The 10,611-nt window shown below is 37.0% G+C and overlaps 1 protein-coding gene across 1 annotated transcript; it reads right to left on the bottom strand.

Annotated features, from left to right (window-relative positions):
* Positions 1–7,437: 7,437 nt before the first annotated feature.
* On the bottom strand, positions 7,438–7,902 carry LOC132804991 (secreted RxLR effector protein 161-like). The gene is made up of 2 exons (XM_060819591.1): positions 7,782–7,902; positions 7,438–7,658 (listed from the first exon to the last, which is right to left on the bottom strand). The coding sequence occupies exons 1-2, from the start codon at positions 7,900–7,902 to the stop codon at positions 7,438–7,440; spliced, it is 342 nt and encodes a 113-aa protein (XP_060675574.1).
* Between the last annotated feature and the right edge of the window lie 2,709 nt (positions 7,903–10,611).

Raw genomic sequence — 10,611 nt, 5'->3', positions numbered from 1 at the left:
TTTGTTGTTTTCTTTTTTTTTTTTTTTTTTTTTAACAGAAAGTGGTTACTGTTCATGCCATATCAGCAAAAGCATTTTGACGTGGCTACTTCTTACAACATTCCCCCTTCAAACTCATTTTTTTTTAAACAAAAGAAAAAAAAAAAAAAGAGTTTGACAAGACAAAAAAAAGATATTCCCCCTTTGATTTAAACAACCTAAACACCATTTACAAGTTTGAGTCTGGACTTTAAGTATAAGAACCTTGCTGTGCCTAAAGCCTTTGTGAAGACATCTGCTACCTGCTCTTTAGTTGGTACATATCTGATTTCAATAGACTTGTTCAGCACCTTGTCTCTAACAAAATGTATATCCAGCTCAATGTGCTTTGTTCTCTGATGAAGAACAGGATTTGAAGCTAAAGCAGCAGCACTCAGACTATCTGTCCAGATCAAAGGTGTCGGCAATGTAACTTGCAATTCTATAAGTAAATTTTGTAGCCAGCATAATTCTGAAGTTATATGAGCTAAGGCTCTATATTCAGCTTCGGTACTTGAACGAGCAACCACAGCTTGCTTCTTAGAGCTCTAAGAGATTAAATTGGAGCCAAGAAAAATTCCATGACTGCTGGTGGATCGCCTATCATCCCGATCACTAGCCCAATCAGAATCAGTAAAACCATGTATAACCAATTTCACAGAAGAATGTAATTGTAAACCATGATCTGCTGTACCCTTTAAGTACCTCAACAATCTTTTACAAGCTTCCCAATGAGAAGAAGTTGGTGCATGAACAAATTAACTAAGTTTATTAATAGTAAAACAGATATCAGGTCTTGTAATAGTAAGATATTGAAGACTTCCAATGGTACTTCTAAAAAGTTCTGGATCAGATAAAGGATCACCTTCAGCTAAAGAAAGAGGCTTACTAACAATAATAGGTGAAGGATAGGATTTTGCACCATCCATACCCGTTTTCTTAAGAAGATCACTAATATACTTAGTTTGAGTGAGTAACATGCCTTTGGAGTTCCGCTTGACTTCAATGCCCAAGAAAAAATGTAAGTCACCCAAATCCTTCAAAGAAAACTGAGAATTAAGATCTGAAACATGCTTTTGAATGATAGATCCATTAGATCCAGTAATGATAATATCATCGACGTATACCAACACTAAAGTATAAGCTAATTTTGTTCTGAGAACAAACAAGGATGAATCTGAAACGGAATTTCGAAATCCTTTAACTAATAAAACCTGTTTCAGTTTATCATATCAAGCTCTTGGAGCTTGTTTTAACCCATACAAAGCCTTATGAAGTTTACACACATGAGTAGGAAACTTCTTACTTTCATAACCTTGTGGTTGAGAAAGATAAACAACCTCATGCAAATCACCATTAAGAAAAGCATTGTTGAAGTCCAACTGTTTCACAATCCACCCTTGAGCAACAGCAAGACTAAGCACTAGTCTTATTGTAGTAGGCTTGACAACAGGACTGAAAGTCTCATTAAAATCAAACCCAGGTTGCTGATGAAATCCTTTTGCTACCAGCCGAGCTTTATAACGTTCTACAGAACCATCAGCATTTCGTTTAATACGAAACACCCATTTATGACCAACAATATTCATCCCCGAACAATAAGGCACCAAGGACCAGGTGTTATTTTTAATGAGAGCTTCATACTCTTTATCCATTGCATTTCTCCACCTAGGATTTGACAAAGCTTCATGAACAGACTTGGGTTCTTTTTCTTCAACACCAGCACAAAAAAAGGATTGATGAACATTAAAAACTTTTGGTTTCAAAGCCCCTGTCTTTGATCTAGTTTGCATAGAATGAAGAGAAACCAACGTTGATTTTTAAGAAGAGAGTGGTGGTAAAACAACATCAAGCTGTACACCTGGTATAGTGGAAGAACTCGAAACAACAGGCAAAGAGGCAACATCAACAGGCAGAGAACTTGTGGACTCAAGATGTAAAGAATCATTAGCTGGAATAGCCTCATCCAAAGAAGATGATACACGTGAGTAGAAACTAATGGAGCTGTAGAGTTCAAACAATCTGATGAATCAAATGTACCAGCCAAGTTAGGGAGAGATGAAGAAGAATTCTGAGAAGTATGATCACCAAAAAAAGAAGACTTCAATAATATCAGTGGAGTATTTGATATTTCAGAAGCTGGAGGTACTGAGTTGGACAGATGCTGTAGAAAACCAGTAGAGAATGGAAAATCCTGCTCATTGAAAATAACACTCCTAGCAATATAAATCTTACCGGTCTTGCTTAAGCACTTATAGCCCTTGTGATCAGCACTATAGCCAAGAAAGACACACTTTTCACTATGAAACTGAAACTTGTGCTGCTAATAAGGCCTTAAAAATGGATAACAGGCACTGCCAAAAACTTTAAGAAAACCATAATCTGGAAGTTTGTGAAACAACATTTGATAAGGACTTTTAGAACTAAGAATAGTAGTAGGCAACCGATTGATGATATATACTGCTGTACTAAAAGCTTCCCACCAATATAGTAATGGCATATGAGCTTGAGCAAGTAAACATAAACCCATTTCAACAATGTGTCTATGTTTCCTTTCAGCTCTACCATTTTGCTGATGCATATGAGGACAAGAATGTCGAAACTGAATGCCATGACTTTGCAGATAAGGAAGAAAAGATCTATATTCGCCACCCCAGTGAGATTGCAAACACTTAATCTTAGTATTAAACATCCGTTCAACCATCAAATGAAAATTCTTAAAAATAGAAATAGCTTCAGATTTTACAGTCATTGGGTAAATCCATGTATATCTTGAATAATCATCCAAAAAATGAATGTAATATCGAAAACCACCTTTGGAAATAGTAGATGCAGGACCCCAAACATCAGTATGAATCAATTCAAGAGGCTTAGATGCGTTGGAGTCAGATGAAGGAAAATGACAAAGATGACTCTTACCATATTGACAAGCATCACAGAAAGAAAAAGTTTTATTAAGTTCCAAATCTGGTTTGTACAATGATACAACTTTATGAACAATAGGTGCTGAAGCATGTCCTAAACGTTGATGTAAAACATTAACATCAACAGCCTTAGTAGCTTTACATGCCAAACTAATATCTGAAACACTTGGAGAAACAAAAACTGTATGCTGATCTGAGATAGAACAAGAAGCATTATCACCAGAAGTACACGGATGAAGTACACCATTCTGCTTATCATCTAAAACAGAAGAACAAAGGACACCAGACAAGACACACATTTCCTTTTTTGGTACTGAAGATAGAATAGCATTATTAGAGAAAGACAGCTGTCGAGCCAGGCAACAAGAATTCTTGTTCAGTGAGGTTTTATACGGCACTTGAAGTTTATAGAGTCCATCCTCAAGTGCTCCTTTGAGAACTACCAGACCCGTCTGTTTGTCCTTAATTAAGCAGATAGTAACATCAAATTCAACAATAACATTGTTGTCACAAACTAACTTTGATATGCTTAACAAATTCTTAGCAATAGAAGGAACAACTAAGACATTCTTTAAGATCAAAGCATATTTAGCATGGGAAATGGAATATATCAATGCATTACCTATGCTTGCAATGTCAAGACTTTAACCATTTCCAACAAGAAGCTTATTACTCCCATTATATTCTAGCTTTTGCAAAAGGTTATCACCATCACTAACCACATGGTTAGTAGCACCACTGTCCAAGTACCAGTTAGGATCATCCATTACAACAGGAGTCATTGCCATATTAACAAATGCTGAACCATTTAAAGAAGACCTGTTAGCAGCAGAAGTATGAGTGGGAGAGAACATTGGACCACTGGGAGTATGACAGCCTAAGGAATTTAACAGAGGTGATGCAGCTGATGATGAATATCTTGCAGCAACGGGAAACATGCCTACACCACTTGGACAAGAATTACTAAAACTAGCACCAAATTGAGGAACAGTAGAACCATACACTCCAGGTTGCAACATGCCAGAAAATGGAGTTGAAACACCACCAAAAACAGATGAAGGATTGTAAAACTGAGAAAAATTAGCATTCACACCAGTATGTTGAAATGCAGAAGGAAAATTAGCTTGAGCAGTGGGAGGACTAGAAAAACCTTGAAAGACAGAATGACCAGAATTGGAATCACGATAATAGCACACATTTGCTAAATGACCATAAATGCCACAAATTTGGCACTGTGGTTTCCAAGATCTACCACTGCGACCTTGACCTCTTCCTCTGCCATAAAAACCTCTATTTCTACTATCATCATACCTTCCTCGTTCACCAAATTTACCAAAACCAGAATCAACATTACCAGAAGTATGTAGAAAAGAACGACCATTACTAGCAGAGTGATCAATATTAGACAAAGGAGAGGAAGTGTGAGAGCCTAACTGCAACTGATAATTAAAGGCACTAGCAAGATTTGTAGAATTAAATGCATTCATAGTAGTATTTTGCTCAAGAGTTGCTTCATAATGTGAAAGATAAGTCTTTACCTCCTGTAAGCTTAGTAATGGAGGCCGACTGGTATAATTGACACGAATGGTCTCATATTCTAGTCCCAATCCCATGAGAATACACATAACCAATTCCTTTTCAGACACAAAGAAACCAGCAGCACACAATTGATCTGCAATTTTCTTCATTTTCTTGCAATAATCGATAATCCTCATAGATCCTTTCTTGGTGGTTTGCAATTGGTTCCTAAGCTGAAGCATTGCAATTTCAGATTGAGAGGCATAATTTTCTTCAATTGTAACCCAGAGTCGACTTGAAGTTTTTAAGCCAATTAGATCTCCAAGTTCCTTAACTGTAATGGCCGAAACCAACCAGCCAAGCAAAAATTGATCTTGCAAGATCCATAGTTGTTGTTCAGATGAAAATTTTGAAAGGCTGTCATCATTTACCTCCAGATCACCAAAGACAAAATCACGCATAAAGTGAGGCTCATCAAGAAGAACAAATTTTTCAAGCTTATAACCTCTCAGAATTGGTAGAAACTGAGACTTCCAGATGAGAAAATTTTCATCTGTCAACTTCAGAATACTGTTGGGAAACGGAGACACTGTAATCAATGAAGCATCAAAACGATCCGTTATTGAATTGCCTAAAGAATCTACCATTTTTGTAGCTTCAGAGTTCACCATTTTCAGATCTACGGATCAAATATCAGCTCTGATACCATGAGAAAATCTGAAACCCAAAGAAAGAAAAGAAATGAAAAAGAAAAACAGAGAAGAGAGAGAGAGAGAAGAAAGAACTCTGTTTAGTTTTCTGGAAACTTCGATACAACTATTTTCATTAGTTATATTGATATTTATACAAGAGACAAAACTATATATTTTGTTTTTTTCGTTTTTTTTTTTCTTTTAACAGAAAGTGGTTACTGTTCACGTCATATCAGCAAAAGCATTTTGACGTGGCTACTTCTTACAACAGGTATCAAGGAATTACCAAGAGAAGTAGGAAAACTTCTTTGTTTGCGCATGTTAGATTTGCATGGATGCACTCAACTTAAAATCATCCAACCCGATGTCATATCAAATTTGAAACCATTAGAAGAGTTGTATGTGGTGGAAACTTTTGATGATTGGGATGGTCAAGTAGGAGTCAACGGGGACCAAAGAAATGCCAGTCTTGATGAGCTAAAACTTCTGAAACGGCTGTCCACTTTACATTTAGAAATAGTTGACATCGAGGGGCTGCAGAAAGACTTATTCAGATCCATAGAATTGAAACAATATCAGATTTCTATAGGATATCTATGGACTCGCTCATTGATTATTCTTCAAGATGTTTGGAACTCAGCCTTGATGAAAACAAACTATTAGATGACTATGGTCTTGAAAGATTGTTGGCGACCACTCAAAAGTTGTCTTTAAATGGATTGCAAGGTGTGCATAATGTTATCTATGAATTAGACAAAAACGGTTTTCCAAATCTAATGCACTTGAAATTGAAAAACAATCTGACGATCCAGTGCTTGGTTAAGTCGACGGAGCAAATTCATCCTTGTAGCGTGTTTGGCAGCTTGGAAACATTGCAGCTTTACAATCTGAAAAATCTGGAGAAGATATGTCATGGGGAACTCACAAAAGAATCATTTAAAAGATTGAGAATTATAAAAGCAAGGGATTGTAACATGCTGAAGAATCTTTTGCCATTCTCCATGACTAAGCTCGAGGAAATTGAAATAGAAAATTGCGGCATGATGGAGGAGATCGTTTCTGATCCTGAAGAAGAAGATGACATGAGCAAGGAAGTTATTGGCGACTTTCCTCAATTACGCTCCTTGAAGTTAAAAAATGTTACAAGGCTTAAAAGTTTCTGCTCCAAGTTGAAGAAAATTCAAAGGTCTGAAAAGGGGAAGCAACCAATGGATGTAGATAATTCTGTAAAGACTCTGCTTAGTGGGAAGGTACGCATTGCATTTTAACTTTGTGAATATTTATTAAATTTAGTTTTCAAGTAATTACGACTTCATCATTCATTTGCACACACCGGGGCCATCCAGGCACATATAAAACCATGTCTTTTAAAATTGTTAGAAAATCAGAACAAAACAAACACAACAGGATTTATCGAGGTTCGGTCAAGATGTCCTACGTCCTCGTTGCTCCGGTGAGAGCTTCTAGTTTCTTATTGATTTTACAGTAGTTACACAAACTAACACCTTTGGTATACACACAAGTTTTCACATAGAAAACATTCACACCAAATCCAAAGCCCCAGAATACACCCTCTCAACAATCACTCAATCTCACTTAGAGATTATTTCACACTAAGAAATGAATACAATTAAAGAAAGAGTAAAAGAATCTTGGAGCTCTCTCTCACGATCACAAGCTTGAAGAAAGACTATTTCTATTATTTCTGTTTCTTCTATCGAAAGGAAAGAGTTCTGTTCATATATATATAACACACCAGCTTCAAAACGACGTCGTCCAACTTATACCGTTATTCTGTTACAATACGCTGGAAATGACTGCTTTGCCCTTCTTTATTTCCAAGTAAATGAAACAATGCGTTTTGCTCTTCTGAGACTTATAAACGATGCATTTTGCTTCTTCTGAAACTCATTCAACTTGAGTCTTCTCCAAACGTTGACTTCATGCATACACCAGACCTTTGCAAGATGAATTTGTGGATTATATATCTTCACATATCTCCACCTAATCCACAAATTTAACCAAAAAACCAGAAGCTCATCACCATCTCAGCAAAATTCTTTACAAAATGATCAGCCTGCTCCTATTCAAAGCAGGTTCTTGCAAGTACTAAACTTGCCAACAGTGAGCACTTTTGTTCCCATATCTGCAGGATTAAACTCTGTAGGAATCTTCTCCAATCTGACTACTTTCTAAGCTGTCAAATCTCGAATGAAATGATATCTGACTTGAATGTGCTTAGATCTCTCATGAAAAACTGGATTTTTACATAAATGAATTGCACTTTAACTATCCGAGTACAAAGTGACGTCCTGCTTAAGCACTTTAAGCTCTGTCAGTAACCCTTTAAGCCAAATGGCTTCTTTTACAGCCTCAGTTGCTGCCATATACTCTGACTCAGTAGTTGACAATGCCACCACAGGCTGCAACTGAGATTTCCAACTTATGCAGTTTTCACACAAGGTAAATGCATAAGAGGACATTGATCTTCTCTTGTCCCTATCTCCTGCATAATCAGAATCTAAATATCCATTAAGCTCCACTTCACTTGAATCCTTCTTATAAATCAACCCTTCATTTGCTGTATGCTTCAAATACCTTAGAAGCCATTTTAAAGCTTCTCAATGACCTCGGCCAGGATTTGCCATAAATCTGCTCAAAACACTGATAGCATGAGCTAGATCAGGCCTAGTTAGAATCATAACATACATCACTGAGCCCACAGCATTAGTATAAGGGACTGCTATCATGTCTTCCTTCTCCTACTCAGTTGATGGGCACTGCTCACTTGACAATTTGAAATGTCCACCAAGAGGTACACTTGCAGGATTTGCATCTTCCATTGAAAACTTTGAAACTACCTTCTTAATATATGAAGATTGTATCAACTTCATTTCACATCTTGACCTGTTTCTTACTATCTCAATGCCCAAAATCTTCTTAGCTGGTCTAAGGTCCTTCATCTCAAACTCTGACTTTAACAGGTTCTTCACAACTTGTATAATTCTACCATTTGGTCCAGCTAGAAGCATATCATCTACATATAACAGTAGATACACTGCCTTATCTGTCATAGGATCTTTAAAGTATAAACAGCTGTCAAAATCACTTCTCTCAAAACCAGATTTAACCACAAATGAGTCAAAACGTTTATACCACTGCCTTGGTGATTGCTTAAGTCCATATAGTGACCTTTTAAGCAAGCACACCAAATCTCCACCTTTTCCTTTAATTTCAAAACCTTCAGGCTGCTTCTGTATATTGTTTCTTCCAATTCACCTTGAAGAAAGGCAGTCTTGACATCTAGTTGTTCTAACTCCCACTCGAAATGAGTTACTAATGCCAACATGACTCTTATACTGGTATACTTCACAACTGGTGAAAAAACTTCATTGTAATCTATTCCTTCCACCTGTGTAAATCCCTTGGCCACTAACCTGGCCTTAAACCTCACTGGTTCAGATTTGGACATACCTTCTTTGACCTTGTAGATCCATTTACAATCTACCACTCTTTGATTTGTTGGTATTGGTACTAAGTCCCAAGTTCTGTTCTTATGGAGAGATTCCATCTCTTCCTTCATGGCCTCTTTCCATTTAGCTGACTCCTTAGAATTTACTGCTTCTCTGTAACTCCTTGGCACATTGTCAGTAAGTTCTTCATATGCCACCAAGGCATAAGCAATGCAGTCTGCATAACTGTACTTTCTGTTAGGTTTCACTGCCCTCTTAGCTCTATCTCTTGTTAGCAAATATCCAGGTGATGCTATGTTCTTATTCCTTGTACTTGGTGACTGCTGTTGAGTGTGATCATCTTCAGAATCTGCCTCAGATTGTGCAGGTGTTACTTTTTCTAGTTCCTCACCTGTTTCAGGTTCTTCTACTCCTTCTGAAGTTGACCTTCTCACAAAGTCTTCACTGTCTTGGTTTTCCACTTTAGGAAACAAATTTACACCTCGTGTCTCCACTTTGTTGCTCATTTCATCACCTGCATTGCTATTATCTTTGCAAGGCATAGAGGTTTCATCAAAAATAACATCTTTGCTAATAATAACTTTAAAACCTCTACTCTCTCTATCCCAAAGCCTATAGCCTTTAACTCCCTGAGGGTAACCTAAGAAAATACATTTCAAACTTCTAGGTTCAAGTTTCCCCTCAGATTGATGTACATATGCAGCACAGCCAAAGACCCTCAGTTTGCTATAATCAGGCTTCTTTCCAAACCACATTTGTTCTGGTGTTCTAAAGTTTAAAGCTGTAGAAGGTGACAAATTCACCAAATGCATGGCTGTCATTACAGCCTCACCCCAAAACAACTTAGGTAATCCAGATGACACTAGCATGCATCTCACCTTATCAAGTAGGGTTCTATTCATTCTTTCAGCCACACCATTTTGCTGTGGTGTGAATTTTACAGTTCTATGTCTTAAAATACCATTTGATTTGCAAAAATCATCAAATTCTCGACTGCAAAACTCTAGACCATTGTCTGTTCTTAAAATTTTAACAGTTTTGCTGGTTTGATTTTCAACCAGCAATTTCCATTCTTTAAACTTAGAAAAAACCTCACTTTTAGCCTTTAACAAGTATATCCAGACTTTTCTAGAATAATCATCAATTATGGACAAGAAATACCTGCTTCCACTCTGTGTTTGCACTCTAGCAGGTCCCCACAAATCAGCATGTACATAATCTAAGACAGACTTGGCTCTATTTGAGCTCAAATTAAAACTAAGCCTATGCTGTTTGCCCAATATGCAAGTTTCACAAGACTCCAAATTACTGACTATATCCTTATCAAAAACATTCTGTTTATTCAAGTAATACAGGCCTTTTTCACTAATATGACCTAATCTCTTATGCCATAAATCAGTTTTATCAACAGTTGAACTTATAGAAGCATTACTTGAATTAACTAATGGTTTACCAAGCAAGACATATAAACCATTTTTCTTCTGACCCTTCATTACTACAAGTGATCCTTTGGTCACTTTCATGACACCATTTTCAGCTTTACAGGATAAGCCAGACTCGTCTAACACGCCTAGAGAAATTAAATTTCTCTTCAACTCAGGTACATGCCTTACTGCTATGAGGGTCTTTACAGTACCATCTATTAACTATAACTGCACATTACCTATACCAGTTACTGAACATGATCGATTGTTGCCTAGCAACACTTGGCCACCATCACACTTAGTATATGAGTTAAAACAACTCAAGTCAGGACACATGTGGAAAGAACAGCCAGAATCCAATACCCACTCAGTATGATTTTGACTTGTGGACACTACCAAAACTTCTGCAGATTCTACATCAGTGTAGGCCACTGCTAAATCACCAGACTCTTGACTCTTTTCTTTCTCATCCTTCTTCTTCTTGAAACAATTTTTAATGATGTGTCCCTCTCTTTTACAGTAATAGCACCTTCTACCCCTAGATCTTGATTTAGACCTAAAA

Source organism: Ziziphus jujuba, chromosome 8 (assembly GCF_031755915.1).
Source record: "Ziziphus jujuba cultivar Dongzao chromosome 8, ASM3175591v1".
In the NCBI taxonomy this organism is placed as follows: domain Eukaryota; kingdom Viridiplantae; phylum Streptophyta; class Magnoliopsida; order Rosales; family Rhamnaceae; genus Ziziphus; species Ziziphus jujuba.
Note: the sequence above shows the minus strand (reverse complement) of the source record. Positions and strands in the feature narration are given on the sequence as shown.

Coding starts and splice junctions, on each gene's coding strand:
- LOC132804991 (XM_060819591.1), bottom strand. CDS start 7,902: ATGATAGCAGTCCCTTATACTAATGCTGTGGGCTCAGTGATGTATGTT. Junction 7,659..7,781: donor TATGGCAAATCCTGGCCGAG/GTCATTGAGAAG, acceptor CTGATTATGCAG/GAGATAGGGACAAGAGAAGA.